Source organism: Electrona antarctica, assembly GCF_951216825.1.
Source record: "Electrona antarctica genome assembly, chromosome: 5".
Lineage (NCBI taxonomy): Eukaryota > Metazoa > Chordata > Actinopteri > Myctophiformes > Myctophidae > Electrona > Electrona antarctica.
In genome coordinates, this window is record NC_136810.1 from 54,711,002 (window position 1) to 54,728,871 (window position 17,870).

Here is a 17,870-nt window from a genome sequence, read left to right on the forward strand (position 1 = left end):
CTTAGAATCACTACAATGTGTTCTATAAACATTATTGGTGACTTAATGGCTGTTGGTTTTTGATATTACGTTAAGTTTAATTGATCCTATCTATAGAGTGTCTCTACCAGGTGAGTAAACACTGCGCCGCGGTAACACAATGTTTTGTAGCATGGAGGGAGAGGGAGAGGCATGTCCGATTTCAGTTGTGGTTATGCTTGTGCAACTTGATGCATGCAATAAAGTATAAAGAGATAAGGATACTCAACGCGCTGTGAGCTCATGGTAGCCCTGGCCTGGACTGAAGTGTTTTACGCACATTCTCCATTTACAGTCCTTACGGCGGCTTACGCCTACACAAATGTTCAGATTACAAATATAAAGTGCTCACCCCAGGGCCATGGATGTTACAATTCTGCTAGGGCGGGAATAAGTACCAGTATCGTCCGTATTGTTCAATAAAAAGCAATGTTTAATCAGTTTCTGGCCATGCGCTTTCAACTATGCGCCCCTATCGGTTGGTGCATTAGAACTCTGATAAAATGGCCACCGATCGGATTAAAACACTTTTTATTGAACAATGCGGAAGATACGGGTACTTTTACCCACCCGAGGAGGATTGTAACATTCGTGGCTCTGGGGCGAGCACTTTATATTTGAAATCTGAACATGTATGTAGACGTTAACGTTCTAAATGAGAAAAGTGCATAAAACAGGTTGAAGTTCCGCCATGACAGACCAGCGCCATGTGAACTATGGCTAAATCGTCTTGTATACGTAATAATAAGTCAACTTTCCGAGGGAGAGTGTTCCAGATGTCCTTCTGATGGATTTTTCTTGGCTGTCAATATTTCTATCATCCAACAAATTGCTCTGAAAGTGATCCAAAGGATTGTACGCTATTATAACTCTATGGGGAAGACCATTTTGTTTACCCCGGGCTAAAACCGGATGTGACATTTGTGGCCGTTCCTGTCTAGCTTGGTGTGAATGTATAGGTGTAGCCCAGGCCTTAAACTCCTCCTTCACCTGGGGTAATGCTAACCTGACTCCGCCAGATGGGGCAGCAGAGAGTACACATCTGGTGGAGTCAGGTTAGGGTAATGCTGCCCCTCCCCCAACAGAAAAAGCCAAATCTAACTAATAAGGGAGACTACTTACTACTACCGGGCCGGCCATCTCTGTGTCTGTGTTCACACTGAGCTGGCTGGCTTTTATAGCAGTATTGACGATATGCACACGGCTGCCATCTTGCCAGCAAGGTGCTACTGCTAACTAGGTGCAACCTCCCATAGACAGCCCATTCATCCAAACAGAAAGGTTCTATCTAATTATAACGTCAAACTCAGCAACATTGCAGCTGTACGAAAAGCTTGAATTATTGTCTTACTATCTGCAAAGTGTTTGTTTCATAAAAATCGACCGTAGAGATATTATGAGCTACTTCCTGTCAAAAAATACCTTGCAGGTGATTTATTTTCTAAGTGTCAGTGTTTGGAAGCACTCATTATCAGTAAAGCAACCTCCGGCTGCCTCCTGCATTATGTGCAAATTCAAAACAGGTGTAAGCCTACACATGGGCTGTTGAGTGATTGTCAACGAGCACTTCCAAACTCCAGCACTTCTCATCTGCAAGGAATTTCTTGACAGGGAGTAGCTCATAACATGTCTACAGTGGATTTTTAGTAAACAAACACATTGCAGACAGAAAGAGGATAATTCAAGTCCTCCAGCACCTTGATGACATGGGACTTGAACCTGCCAACGGTCTGTAGCAGAGGCAACCGATCAAGCACACCACACCATTGAGAGGCACCTTTGGGCACTCAGCAGATGTCTCCTGGTGCTTTTGAGTTTTTATTTTTGAGTGGTGCAAGGAACAGCAATGTCCGTGACATTCAACTATGTGTGTGACTATGTTTGTGTGTGACGTTAATGAGCACCAGTACCATGAGTACCAAAAGTGGCGCTGTTGTGCCAGAAACAGAGAGAGAGAGATAGTGTTGCGCTGTTGCCTGCTAATGAGAGTCTAGAGAGAGAGAGTGGGGGGATTTGCACCACTCAGTTCACACGGGTGTGATTTTTTTATTCAAGCCTTGAAAAGTTCAAAGTATCTATCTATCTAATATCAATCTTTAGCTCATGGTTTTTGCGACGATTAAAAAAAAAGATGAAAAAACTACACACTATAGTAATTTTTTTCATCGTCGAAAATCAAGAAAAATGTCATAATATAGTATGCCCTTGTCGATGATTATAATTGGGGCCCAGTATGCAAATACAGACTATTCTGTCTGATGATGGGTCAAAATGCATTGCTATTTCTTTTAAACGTTTGACCTAATTCTTATCTATAAAATGTTTGGTGGACAGGGTTCTTTCAGACATAAGCCCCAACTGTTACTTCTCAGGAAACAGTGAGAGAGCGCCCCTCCCGATGGTCCTTCAGAACCTTGAAGACATGGGACTTGAACCTGCCAACTGTCTGTAGCAGAGGCAACCACACATCAAGCACACCACACCATTGAGCCAAGGCACCTTTGGGCAGCAGTTGTCTCCTGGTGCTTTTGAATTTTTATGTTTTATTCAAGCCTTGAAAAGTTCAAAGTACTCCAACATTGAGCTATATAGGAGCAATGGGACTTGAACATGGACCACTGCACCATCAGTCAGACATGCATAGTCAAAGTCTCCTGGTAATTTTGTGTTTTAGCCTTCAGTTATAGTAAAGTTGAAACACTCCAGCATTAAACTATAGGAGAACAGGGATATGATTTGTAGAGCTGTATTAACGGAAGGCTATTGTAGCAGTGGCTCACAGCCTCAGCCTGATGACCTCAAAAGTCTCATATCTCCTCTGAGCCATAGGCAATTGCTTTGGCTTAGTGGTTAAGATGTTGGCCTTACCTGCGGGGGACCCAGGTTTGATTCCTGGTTGTTACACTAACATACAAAACAACTCTTGAACAGCTCTAAAAGCATCTGCTGAATGTCATTCTGTGTTCTAATCCCAATTCAAGACTTGATTCTTTCAACTTTACTAACTGAAGGCTAACATACAAAAGATTGCTTCAACAGTACGAATAGACAGTTACTGAGTGATGGTGTAGTAGGGGCTGTTGATCAGACAGACTCTCAGCACAGAGAGTGCTGTGCAGTCTCCCTGAAGTTTAATGCTAGAGTTATTCAGCATTAATACATGAAGGCTATTCTAGCAGTGGCTCACAGCCTCAACCTGAAGACTTCAAAACTCTAATATCTCCCCTGAGTCATAGGCAATTGCCTTTGACTTGTCTTAGTGGTTAAGATGTTGGCTTTCCACATGGGAGACCAGGGTTCAATTCCCGGCTGTTACACTCACATACAAAGGAAGACCTCAACAGCGCTAAGAAATATCAGATTATTATGATTCTGTGTTATTTTAACTTTACTAACTGAAGGCTAACAAACAAAAGATCACTTCAAAATTACCAGGAGAGTGTCTGACTGATGGTGCAGTGGTCTAATGATCAGGCTTTCAGTACAGACATTCCATGTTCAAGCTCCATTCCTCCTACAGCTCGATGCTGCAGTAATCTGAACTTTTCAAGGCTTGAATAAAAAATAACAACTCAAAAGCACCAGGAGACATCTGCTGAATGCCCAAAGGTGCCTTGGCTCAATGGTGTGGTGCGCTTGATCGGTTGCCTCTGCTACAGACAGTTGGCGGGTTCAAGTCCCATGTCATCAAGGTTCTGGAGGACCATCGGGAGGGGCGCTTTCTCCCCCTGTTTCCTGAGAAGTAACGGTTGGGGCTTATGTCTGAAAGAACCCTGTCCACCTCACATTTTACAGATAAGAATTACCGTAGGTCAAACGTTTTTTTTTTTTTAACGTTTTAATGATTTTGACCCATCATCTGACAGAATAGTCTGTATTTGCATACTGGGCCCCAATTATAATCATCGACAAGGGCATGCACACGCCACCAGAGCCGAAGGAGGCGTCCGATGGGTGTGCCAGTCTGGTGAGAGAGGACAGACAGGGTTAGGCACAGACAGTGATTGAGTGTGTGTGTGTGTGTGTGTGTGTGTGTGTGTGTGAGTGAGTGAGTCATGGCCACACGCAGCACTGCGCCTACCTCCATGTGATCTTAAGGGTCAATGGAACATTGAGCAGTGTGTCTCGAAGCGTAACTGTCGTACCATGGCTGCATGGTAAATGGTATAGAGAAGCAATTTACGATGTGAATTACATTCACACACAGCAGGCAGAGACACAATTCAAGTGACAAGTGACCCTCTAACTAACAAAAAAAAAAAGAAAAGAAAAAGCAATTTCCAATGTGAATTACATTCACACAGAGAAGGCGAAGACAATTCAAGGCACAAATCTGTTCATTAAGAGCAGTTAAGGGTTCCGTGTCATGCTCAAGGACACCTTGACGCAAAGCCAAGATGAGCTGGCAAATGTTCCCACATGGCCCCTCTACAGTACGTACCTCTCCCCTCTTGTAATACAGAAGTAGTATACATGCTCTGAACTGCTGGCATGTTGCGTGGAATTATTTGATGTTGTCAGTTCCTCTGTTAAAGAGCGTCAGCTATAACTGTCTTACACCAGAAGTATTAACCACTTGTTGAGGGGTCCGCGAGTCAAGGTTCATTCCCCTCGGGAACCACGAAACCTTCGTCCCCTTTCCCTCCCCCACCTCGTCTTCATCACATCTCCCTTTGTCCCATTGCCCCTTCAGCCCCATCTCCATCGCACAACCCGATTCCCCTCATTTCCTCTCCACCCCGTCCTCACCATGTCGCCCTCGCTCCGCCTCGTGTTCGTTGCATCACTCCCCACCCCTATAGCTCCTTCTCCAGCTCGTCTCCCATCACATCATCCTAACCTTCGCCTACTCACCCACTCGCCCGTCATCTCCCACATGCCGTCGTTAATACTATACATCACTTCATCCTCCCATTCATCCCCCCCCGTCCCACTTGCCCTAACTCGTCTAACGTCACATCCCTCCATAATACCGTACGTCACTTCATCCTCTCCCTCCCTCCCTCCATCCATCCACTCCTCCCTTCCCTCAGCCCAACAACTTGTCGCCCACCCGCCTCCGCTCCCCCGCTTACCTCACTCTCTTCAATAAATACAACCAACTCGATTATTGTTTGATGGTGTGGTCTTTACTAGTGAACGTCTTGCTTTCATTCATTTGCTACAGGCAAAGCTTTATGACATGATCGTGTGAGTATCTTGAAAAGTATACGTGACCAATCAGAAAGGAGAAGAGAAGCCTTCCATGTACTGAGATGGAAAGTATAAGTATATGGCAGCAGTCTCATACCCAACCCTGTCAGTAACAGATTAACCTCTATAATATGTAAATATGTCTCCTCTGACTCTGTATACACCATCAAACATTTCTTTGTGGGGGAAAAAGTGTGAGGCAGTTTTACAGTAAACTACCCACAATTACAATTTTACAGTTTTGCATATAGTTTACTGTAAAACGACCTAAATAAATATATATAGGAGTTGGAAGCAAATATGAAATAATCAAAAATTGAACTGTATAATTTTTACACAGGGTAAAATGGTAAACAAAACTAAATCCCCAAAGGAAACAGGGGTTGTGAGGACTTGTCCATCTTTGTGATTTATCCTTAACAAAAAGTAGTGGTTTACAAATTAACTAGATACAAAATGAATTTCCTTTTCAAACACCAAGCTCAATAACAATCTAAGGAATATGAGACTCATCTAACAGAAAGACATGCGTACATGGCACCGAGTACTAGCTCCTCGGTTATCCTATACTCTCTAGGTTTTATGAAGCAGGGTATGAGCTAAACAAGTTAACAACACAATGCATTTAAAGCTTAATTTGCATGTAAGGATGGAAGTTTCTGGACGATATTGATACCGATACCGATATAAACTGACGTTGATAATCAAAAATTCCAAAACTATAGGGAATTTCCCAACATACCGGTAATAAAACTTGAATGTAGTATTTTTATTTAGAAATGTTCCAACTTTTTTTTTAAAGCTTCCCCAGAAAACACTGCTGCCTCCATCAGCACAAAAGGCTTTTTCAGGCTTTTCTTTTTAAACATCAATATCAGCAATAGCCGATATATTTGATATCTGTTCGATACCGATACATTTTAAGGCCAATTCGGCTGATACCGACCGATATGATGACCAATTAATTGCCCATCCTTATTAAGCTTTCAGGTGCTGGTCAACAGCAGTTACTGTATACCTATACTGTCTGGTATGGGAGTGTGATGTCTGTTGTCCTTTATAAAACTATGTTATTTAGCTTTTGTTTTGTTTGTTTGTTTGTTTGTTTGTTTGTTTGTTGGGAAGAATTAAACTAGACTGGAAAAGGTTCCCCTATAAAGGGTCATCTTAGAGGGATGGATAGGGTCGTACTTGTTGTGTTGTGTATGTAATGTATATGTACTGTTATGTATTTGTGATGTATTTTAAAGTATTGTTCCGTTCAGTGTGAGAGGACCTCAGTGGAAATAAGTCTTTGGACTATTCTGTGTAATCCTTGAATCGCTGATTATAATGTTGTATTATGATTGCTTTTCTAAATAAATCAAATCAAATCAAATCAAAGGCTACTACACGTATGCATCACCACCCACTAAATCGATCAGCGTCAGATTTCTTGCACATGTTGCCAGTGGGTCAAGAAGATTAAACGGGCCCAGGCGGTGGCGTAACCGTCTGGGCACCCGACTGGTAATCCAGTCGCAGTGTGCCGTGGGTTCGACTCCCGAGCCCGACACGGCCTTTACTGCATGTCTTCCCCCATCTCTCTCCCGTTTCCTGTCAGCCTACTGTCTGTCCCTTCAAAAACCAATAAAAGGCGTAAGCCGCAAAAAAAATATCTTTAAAAAAAGAAGAAGATTAAACGCACATAGCCTACAGTACTTTAGGCTACGGGCACACGGCATAAAATGATATAAATTAAAGATTCTCTCCTGTCATGTCAGTATTCCACCATCGATCCTTTGACGATTTCACAAACACCTTTGTGGCGAGGAGGCAGTTAAAGCCAATAAAGGAAACCAAACCCGGTAATTCCATCCAGCTTCATTGACCCCAGCAAACAAAGGGACCCATGACATTATGACTGTAAAACCTATTAACAAATAGAGAAAATGAACAGCACAAATAAAGATGACTATAAAACTATGTGTCAGGCAGGGGGGGAGGGGCTCACTGACATCATAGTGCGTGCGAGTGTTCCCAGGGGTCAATACAAGGAAAACTACATAAGGCCCAAAACTGTGAAACGTGGATATCAACTGTCACCGAGCCATCTTCTCTCGTGTATACACTCAGCTCTGGTGAGTTAACTACTACTGTAGGCTTTAATATGTCTCTTTGTTAAATGCTGATATAGTCACTTTAAACTGCATTGTTTTCAGCTGTGCAAAATGAAATATTTATTTCCTTTTTTTGGAGGAATTATTAACAAATCAATTGGTATTTTTAGGTTAGTGTCATTTTCATAACTATGAGATCCCGATCGGCACCTTTCATTGACTGAGGGTGCTCCGATGCTCAAGCTGACGAAGATTTTCTTTTTAATATCTTGAAAAAGAAAACTGTTTATTATTATTGTTGAAATGTTGTTGTTGTAAAATATAGGCTGATGGTTGGCAGTATTGTCTCAGTAAAAAAAGAAGAAGAAGCATAACGAAGGGGTGCCACTCAAGCCTTGAATTGCTGATAGAAGTGCCTGTAAAATATATATTGAGACTGAAAATATAAAATGCTAAAACAAAATCATAGTTTAACGGAGAACAGTTCTCCGCATCATCACATAACTGCAACATAGATCTATACTTTTATATTTTCTAGTCCTTTAAGCTACACATTCTTTAACTTTTGATGGTCACTCATGGAGTCTGATGACATTGCTGTTGTTGTAATTTTAGGCAGACTTGTCTGAGGGAGAGCTAATAGGACAGATTTTTAATTGCCTAAACGTCGTCTATTGTCCCCTCAGGGAACAATCATGGCCTTCATCAGCTGCTTGTTGCAGGTAGTTCTGTTATCAACTGCCCTCCAGCTCACCGCGTCGCTACCTCTATGGGAGAGGTACTGTCAGCATGCTTTGTTAAGCAATTAAGGGTTTATTTGCAAATTAAGATATTGACCTTATCAAAAATATTGTTGCTGTTGGGAGGAAAGCACCTAACCAATATTCTTTTTTGGTGTGCATAAATCAGTGCTATTGAACACACTTTACGTCAAAACAAATATTGAACCGGGGAAAAGTATAGTAAAAAGTGCTTCGGACCAAACCTCTCAACTACATTGGACACCTCAAACTGTCTGCTAAAGCAACTAACTCCACCATCTCTCCCCCTCTCATGCAAGTAATTGACAATATATAAAGTCACAACACCAACTTTGATGAGGCAGTATTGCAAGTTTATTCTTTCAAAATATCAGGTTTTCTTCATTTCCTGAAAAAAATATTTTTTTAATTTCCTGAAAAAGGAACATTTTGGAGTTAGACTGGTTTCTTCCCAACAGCAGAGGTACAGTATGTATACTGTTGTAATTGATACTAATGTTAGGTCAAAACAAATGTAATTATTTTGTATAGATTGGTAATCCTCCGCATTGACTGACTGATGAGACACTTTGTCATTTTAAATGAGTGTGTTATGTAGTGGAACACGTCGAAGGAATAATGATTTATTGTCTGAGATTTGTCGCTGTCACCTTAATTATTTTATGGCCCAATCCAAGGCAATGGGGGTTGTTGTCTTCCTTTCTATTGATCTATTGACTTTCGATGCCACGGCCTTGTAACCGATATCAGTGCCATTATACGGACAATTTTCAACCCTATTTTGGGGTAATTTATCAAGAGCAATGCAACCCAGTGTGAGGTTGTAGATCACATTGAAATTGTTTGTATAGAGAGTGGATCAACTATTAGTTAGACCAGACCATAGTAGGGAAATTATGGTCATTCATTTTAACGTTTTCTGAAGTCTTTCTGGCCTAGCGGGGAGACCAGGGATGGTTATTTGTCTATCAAAGGTACAATTACAGTTCTATACGGCCTCTCTCCTGACATTTACTTTAAGATTTTGTGCCAGGGCCCGAAGGATTCAGAAATAACAGAATATAAATAGAGCTAAAGTGATTAAACAGCTTTTAATACTACATTTACAAATGTAGCATGGGGACCCTCTGGAACCCCCTCAAGGACCCACCCAAGGGGGTCTCCGGACCCAACTTTGAGAACTGCACTGTCGTACAGAACATTTTTACATGGAATTTCCTTCCTAGCCTGGCTAATAAGCCAGACTCAAATCACACTGTCGTGTGGTATTTGATAATTTGGTAATCCGCCGGCAGGCAATTTTTTTTTGCCAACGGCTGATTCGGTCTGGCTTATTAGCCAGGCTATTTCCTTCCTGCATCTCTCTAGCCTGGCTAATAAGCCAGACTCAAAGCACACTGTCGTGTAAGCAATTTATTTTTGCCAACGGCTGATTCGGTCTGGCTTATTAGCCAGGCTAGCATCTGTGCAGCCAGTGGTGGAAAGTAACTAAGTATACATTTACTTAAGTAGTGTGCTTAAGTACGATTTTGAGGTATTTCCATTTTCCAATACTTTTACTCTACTCCACTACATCTCAGAGGCAAATATTGTACTTTTACTCCACTACGATTATTTGAAAACTTTAGTCATACTAGATTTCGATTATTATTAAAAAACATAGCCTATACCTGAACCACTTCAGACCTAGATACATTTTGGCCATTAGAAAATAGAATATTTTCAGAAGATATTTATACATTTGAAAACTTGAAATGGGACATTCTGTATAATTAGTACTTTTACTTTTCGTACTTTAAGTACATTTTGATACCAATACTTTTGTACTTTTACTCAAGTACGTTTTGAATTCCGGATTTCTATATTGCAGTATTGTTAGTTGATACTGTACTTTAACTAAAGACTTTTACTTTTACTTCTACTCCACTACATTTATTTGAAAACTTTAGTTACTCTAGTTACTTTGTAGATTTTGATTATTATTAAAAAACATAGCCTACCTGAACCACTTCAGACCTAGATACATTTTGGCCATTAGAAAATAGAATATTTTCAGAATATAAAGAGAATAAATATTTATACATTTGAAAACTTGAAATGGGACATTCTGCATAATTAGTAGGCCTACTTTTACTTTTCGTACTTTAAGTACATTTTGATGCCAATACTTTTGTACATTTTGAATTCCAGATTTCTATATTGCAGTATTGATAGTTGATACTTTTACTTAAGTAAAAAATGTGAGTATGTTTTTCCACCAGTGGCGATAGCGACACGTCCACATGTCTCTTGTTTCTTGTGTGCTATACTTCCCATCTCGCCGCAGGAATCAAGACGACCTGGAGGGAGTACCAAGCAGTGAACCCAGATACTTCAACACACAGTCCCTGATCGCTAGGAACTATGTGGACGCTCTTCTTGAGGCCAAGCTGAGGTAGGCTGTTCTCCTATATAGGCAGGGCCTAACCCTCCTTATACAACGGGTGGCAATGTTTTCTTACAATTATTTCCACACAAAAATATAGTTTCTTTTCTATTGTACATTCACAGACATTTTTATTTATTTAACCTTTATTTAACCAGTAAACACACATTGAGACTGCATCTGTTTTTCAAGTGGGAACTGGCCAAGCGGCAGAATACATAATTATTACACTTTCAACGCATTGTACATGTCAAGTTAACAGCTAAATAATAAAACCATGAAAAATACCTCCAGAAGCAATATATAACATAATAACCGGGTACAAGAAATTTTGCACACAAATACACAAGTAAATTTATGTACGGAAACAAAAAAAAACAATAAATATATGGGCATAAGGCAACATCATTTTTATTTGGGCCAAGGTCGATTCTTCACTCCCGATGAAGGCATCGACCTGTATGTATGTCGAACAAGTTCTCTACACTGCCTCCCGTAGCTCCCCCCTTCCCCGTTCCTCTGTCCCCACACACACGCACACGCACACCCACATGCACACGTTCGCTCGCACGCTCGCACGCACGCTCGCACGCTCACACGCACGCACGCACGCACGCTCGCACACACACACACACACACACACACACACACACACACACACACACACACACACGCTAGCGTATGAGGCATCAACTACAGTATATACAGTATATACAGTAAACTGTCTGTCTGTCTGTCTGTCTGTCTGTCTGTCTGTCTGTCTGTCTGTCTGTCTGTCTGTCTGTCTGTCTCTGTCTGTCTGTCTGTCTGTACCCTCCTATATCTTTCCAGCCAAACCAGGGCGCCTGGCCTAGAGAGACGGAGGCAGCTGGGCGACATTGAGTTCTCCAACAGATACTCTGAGTACCTGAGGTCCAAAGCTAAGCACAGCTCCATCTGTGCCTTCCTCAGACGCATGCAGAATGTTAAGAAAAGGTACAGGTGTTCTTGTGTTGTGTGTGCAACATGTCAGTGGCATCTCGTCTGGCTTCCACTCAGAAGGGAGCAGACGTGTCTTCATGAGCGCTGAAGTTGTCTCCCTCCTTGACCTCGTGTCTATTCTTCTGCATCTGACCTGTGTTTCATAACTGTGGAGCTGAATTTCCCCCTGGGATCAATAAAGGTCTCTCTGTGTGTGTGTGTGTGTGTGTGTGTGTGTGTGTGTGTGTGTGTGTGTGTGTGTGTGTGTGTGTGTGTGTGTGTGTGTGTGTGTGTGTGTGCATGTGCGTGTGCGTGTGCGTGTGCGTGTGTGCGTGCGTGCGTGCGTGCGTGCGTGTTTGAGCATATTGGATTTCTGTAACACAAACATACACGAAAGCACACACATCCACTCAATAAAGAGACAGGTGCAAGGCAGAGGTTGACATAAAAAAAACCAACAAAAAAATAATAAAGTCTGCTAGACTGGATCATGCTCCAAAACGTTTTCAAATGTATTGGCCTTCATCACTCTGATGCAGGGCCAATCTTAGCCAATCAGGATGGAATATGAAGTACTGGACAGATCTGTCTTGATCACATGAATAGGGGCCCTTTGGTGAAACTGGAGCGCGCTGTATTGGGTTTGAGGCCCCGACAAGGGCCTAAAACCTTCAAATCAAAGGGCCATTCATTGGCCGTTGATTGTGTTCAATTTAGGTAAAAAAGATTTAAAAATAAATAAAAAACACGTAAATGTCACACGCACGCACGCTAAGGGGGGCCCAAAAAAATCGTGGGAGTTAATCTGTCCCTGTTGTACGAGTAATATAAAGAAATGTGCTATAGTCTTTTACCAATTTGTGAAATGATAAAAGGGTGCATCTAAATTACGCCTAAATCCAAAGTGCACAATGTGCATTATATTCTGATATTCACTCATCAGGAGCAGTTAGGGGTTCACTCTTAGCTTTCTAAAGGACAATTCAACACTAACCCAGGAGGAGCCAGTGATCCAACTGGGAAGTTAACCTTCCATTTCCCAAGCATCCGCTCTACCTCCTGAGCTATACTGCTGCCCCTTGTTCTTGGTTGCGCGCCATGTCGACCGCCAAAAATAGCTTGTAAATCAGCTATTTCCGGTACAAGTACAAATCGCCCTTAACCCAATCCAAGCCATCCACGAGATATCTCGAGGGAAAGCTATTATTACCATCTGGGTCATCCACAAGAAACATGAGATTTGATATTATTGGTACCTTTTTTCCGCTTCCGTTAGCTTCCATTGCTAGCCTCCACAGACCCCCCCATTGTAGAAACAGCCGACATGATAATCCGTGGTACACGTGCACGCGGTTATTAGTGTTTTTTCTGCTCAAAATGGGATAAAGTACCATGTTTGGGACCTTACAAAACATTAATCTGAGCTCGCACTAAGAGAATGTATTCTCCGCCAGTTAGCACACAGCCTAGAGTGAGGCTATAGACTACAGATATGGAGGGCTATCACTTCCGGGTCGGGCGGATGTGGCTCTTCTTCTTTGCTTATGTCGCGCATTTCATTGGCTCTAGCATCACGATCCCGCCTATATGATAACGGCATGGCATCGGTTAAATTAACACAACGTGTGTTGTACAATACCAAACGCTCTATATAGGGCAGTATTATGCGTGTCCTAAGTACCAGGTCTTATTACTTAACTTAAGACCTGGAGGCGTGGTCAATGCTGTTTGGCCACTCAGAATAGCCAAATGGCATTGATCACGCCTCCAGGTCTTAAGTTAAGTAATAAGACCTGGTACTTAAGACACACATAATACTGCCCATAATATGTCTCTGTCTCTCCACAGCGGGTTAGGGGGGTACACAGAGAGGGTGAACGTGCTGCTATAACCATACCATAACAAACCCTCTATGTCTCTGTTTCTCCACAGCGGGTTAGGAGGGGACACAGAGAGGGTGAACGTGCTGCTAAACCATACGATAACAAACCCTCTATGTCTCTGTTTCTCCACAGCGGGTTAGGAGGGGACACAGAGAGGGTGAACGTGCTGCTAAACCATACGATAACAAACCCTCTATGTCTCTGTTTCTCCACAGCGGGTTAGGAGGGGACACAGAGAGGGTGAACGTGCTGCTATAACCATACGATAACAAACCCTCTATGTCTCTGTTTCTCCACAGCGGGTTAGGAGGGGACACAGAGAGGGTGAACGTGCTGCTAAACCATACGATAACAAACCCTATGTCTCTGTTTCTCCACAGCGGGTTAGGAGGGGACACAGAGAGGGTGAACGTGCTGCTAAACCAATACATGTGTCCCAATGTCTACTCCTGGTCATCTGACTCACTGGGTGCCGGCGCTATGAATCTCTGAAGCCGCAGCAAGAGAGACTCTAGATGAGTTTCATCATTTTCATCATCACAGTTTCAAGAAAGCATGTTTTGAAGTATGTCACTTATGGATTGGGAAAGGCCTTGGTGTGTATTTCACTCAGCAGAAATGGTAGAAAAATACCCTTCTTTATAATTATTTAAAAAGGTATGGGAGCATAATTAAAAAATAAAAACGCATATCATGGTAATTGAAAGAAGACTTTAAACTAGCCACTGAAAAGAAAGTATTTATGAAAATGTTTAAGGTAATAAATAAATAAAGTCTGGTCAAATACCCATTAATGGAATGAAAATACTACTTTCTATGAATGAGAACTGCATTTAATTTCATGATTTCCGCTGTTATTTCAATGATATCTTATTCGGTTGACATGTATAGCATGTCTTGGATCTACTTTCCACATTGTAAATGATAAACCTGCATGTTTTTTGCAAACTACATTTGTTTTGAATACAATTGCTTATGGTAAACCAATATTGAAAAAAAAAAAAAAGAATATTTTGGGAACCATGAATAAATGATATTTTACAGAACAAGAATTAATTGCAGAGTCCTTGAATTGTGAATGGAGCAGTGGCGTTGCCATAGTCCTGTTCATTTATTTATTCATTGTCTTTAATCAAAATAAAACAGCCAATGAGCTAAATATATTTGAAGGCAAAGCTTACGCCACTGTGAGTTGCACACAAAAAACATACATTATCTTTAAATGCACCAAGGGCTCCATTTTCGTTACCGCTAAACCCCTTATCCCTAAACTTCTTTGCCTTTTTATTTTTACTATTTTGCAAAACATTTTTGAATAGTTAAAATAGCCAGTCTACAAGCTCACAACGTGTCAATGTAGATTGGCTAGTTGAACTATTCAAAAATGTTTTTCAAAATAGTAAAAAAGGCAAAGAAGTTTAGGGATAAGGGGTTTAGTGGTGACGACAATGGAGCCCCAAGTCTCTGTACGTCTGTCTGTCTCTGTGTAATCCACGTAACTCCAGAACCGTTCGCCCCGCCGACTTCAAATTTGACACACACGTTCCACACCCCCACAGGGAGTGCAGTGGCCGGTGTCGAGTCGGTCGGACCCACGGTTGTCCAGAACCGCCGCAAAAAGGCCTCTGCCCGGGCTCTGGACGGCCTCTGCCCAGTGTCCATATATGGAGCTGGCCTGTTCTGACATCTTTCTGACGTCTGCATAGACTCCATATTTGGGCATGCCTGACAAAGAACTCCATACATGGGCATAAAAGGGACACAGAAGACATCATATCTGGGTGGGGCATGCGTTTCCAACTAGGCCTAGGCATCGTTCCAAGTAGGCCAGTGCCCAACAGGCACCGCTGTAGAGGCCCCACGGGCACCGATCTAGTGCATGTAAAAAAGAGTCACATTTCCACATTATTGGCCTTGCATTTTTTTGAGTGGTGCAAACCACTCCAACAACTGGCTTTGTACCCGTGTACCCGTGTTTGTACCAAAAAAATGAGCATGGTTACTATGGTCACTGACATTACGTCAGACCACAGCTGATCAGGCTATATAAGACCTTGCACCACTCAGTTCACACGGGTGTGATTTTATTATATACAAAGTGAAAATGCAGTCGTGGACTCTCCCTCTGAAGCCAGCTACAGATAAACCCCATTAGTTAGGGAAAATTAGCTTAAAGGAGAATTCCATACTAAAAGGATTTCTTACCTTTCTTTGTAGTTGTTACGTCCCCACCAAAGAGGTCCAGGTGTTATTTTGTGCAAAAGCTCCTTATTGGCTATTTCCCCTACCATAAGCCCTAAATGAATTGCATTTTTTTTGTATATATCCTCTCTTCATAATTTAAATAATATCCCAAGCGGCACACTTTACTACTTATTTCGATGGAAATAAGCGAATTAGCACAACACCCCATAGCCCCATTCAATTCCAATTCAATTCAATGCAATTCATTGAGGGCTTATGGTAGGGGAACTAGCCAATAAGGAGTTTTTGCACAAAAAAAACACCTGGACCTCTTTGGTGGGGACGTAACGACTACAAAGAAAGGTAAGAAAGGTAAGAAATGGAAAGAAATGCTTACCACTAGCTTTCTTCACAGATGTGTTCATAAAGGTGTCTACTATCACAGAAAAATGTGTTCCAAGTCAACTCCCTTGGGAAACGTTGTGGGGGCCATTCAAAGTTGGGGTACACGGAGGGCCTAGGATAAATGCAGGACATTATGAGCTTCTGAGGTGTGTAAATAGGTTTTCTTTGGGGTGCTGAATCTGTTCCAGCCATTACCTTTCAGTAAAAATGACTTCCTGGCCCTAAAATGGGCTGCTTTTGTATGTCCCAGACATGCGTAATAACTAATATGTCACCTTTGTCACCAAGCTTCCATCCATTCTGCCGGTATGTACTGGAGTATGAATGGAAGATGCCAATCTCTGGTCTGGATATAAACTCGGAGAGAGTGCTGTGCTGCTGCTCCTGTTGTCGGGGGCAGTTTTTCAGTTTTGATACTTCCAGTAGCGGCCTGCTTGCTGAAGATGTCAAATCTCCAGTCCCCCAAACTTTTGTGCGATTTCCCATGGAACATGAACTTGAATAGTTCACAGCTGGCTGTGATGATGTCCTCCTTGTTGGCTTGGATGTCCAAAACTTCCATAGCCCTCTCCACTTTGTCAGTCTTGCAGAACTATACTACCGCTACTGGGAGTATCAAACCAGAAAAACTGCCCCCAACAGCAGGAGCCGCAGCACAGCACTCTCTCCGAGTTTATATCCAGACCAGAGATTGGCTGCTGCTGCAAAGTCCATCACTGGATGTACAGTACATCCAGTGTACCACCATCCATAATCTCCATCCATAATGTACTGGATTATGGATGGAAGCTTGGTGACAAAGGCTATGAGTCTGTACCGTCAATGAACAGACCCCATCACACCAGACTATCTTCTGAAGTTAGTCAGTTGCAACTATGAGGGGGAGTGTACACAGTACACACTGCATTTTAATGCACAGTGCATTTGTGCTTGTGGTAACTGCCATGGCAAATTTTGCAAGAACAACAAGCTAGATGACAAGAGCAGTGAGGGAGATGCCAGGGAGTTGGAAGAGTAGAGATAGTTTTATGTTTATTAATATTTGTAATTATTGTTTACAAAAGCATACTTACATTTTAGCACCTTAGTTTTGTATTATGTGTTGATCTTTTATATTGTGATATCATAGAGCCATGAAATTCGGCACATTCATTTCCCCCTTATTTTACCGTTAATTGTTTTAAAGGTGTGACAATGAAGTCTTTCTGATTCTGAAAAGAATAAATCAGTTAAATCCATTAAAGATTACTTCTGTTTCAACAGTTAGTTTCAATTAAGATGCATTTGTGATATATTAATACAATGTTCTTTGTATTTTAATATGCCCCCCACAGGCCCACACCAACACACAAACAAGAAAACACCATAGACATCCATTGAGATATGCATAAAATGGATTATTAGTTATTACAATACAAAAGCAGGCATGGACAATTGTATGGCCAGAAGTCATTTTTACTGAAAATGAATGGTTGGAACGGATTCAGCACCCCAAATAAAACCCTATTTACACACCTCACAAGCTGATATTGGCCAATTTTAAAATGTCTTGCTGTTAGCCTAGGCCCTCCGTGTACCCCAACTTTGATTGGCTCCCATAACGTTTCCCAAGGGAGTTGGCTTGGAAAAAAAAAATCTGTGATAGTAGACACCTTTATGAACACATCTGTGAAGAAAGCTAGTGGTAAGCATTTTTTTCCCAGATATTCCATAACTTAAGCTAGTTTTCCCATATTATATGGAAGATAAAAAATAATCTGTTTGAAAATGGTTGGCTTTTTTATTGTTGTAGAAAAGGCTCATCCCACAAACTTTGGATTCCAAGTATAGTCAGTCAATTTGGAAAATTACACCCGTGTTAAGGGAGTGGTGCAACTCTGTGTGGGGGTCCCCGGAACATCCAGACCCCCAGGAAGGCGCCCAGGGGGGCGGCCTGGTTCCG

At 41.8% G+C, this 17,870-nt stretch overlaps 1 protein-coding gene across 1 annotated transcript; it reads left to right on the forward strand.

Moving 5' to 3' along the window:
* Positions 1-3,934: 3,934 nt before the first annotated feature.
* On the forward strand, positions 3,935-13,837 carry LOC306924047 (uncharacterized protein; the record flags this gene model as incomplete). The annotated part of the gene is made up of 5 exons (XM_079502388.1): positions 3,935-3,985; positions 7,997-8,088; positions 10,398-10,505; positions 11,328-11,471; positions 13,720-13,837. The coding sequence occupies 5 exons, from the start codon at positions 3,935-3,937 to the stop codon at positions 13,829-13,831; spliced, it is 507 nt and encodes a 168-aa protein (XP_079358514.1). The 3' UTR covers positions 13,832-13,837.
* Positions 13,838-17,870: the final 4,033 nt, after the last annotated feature.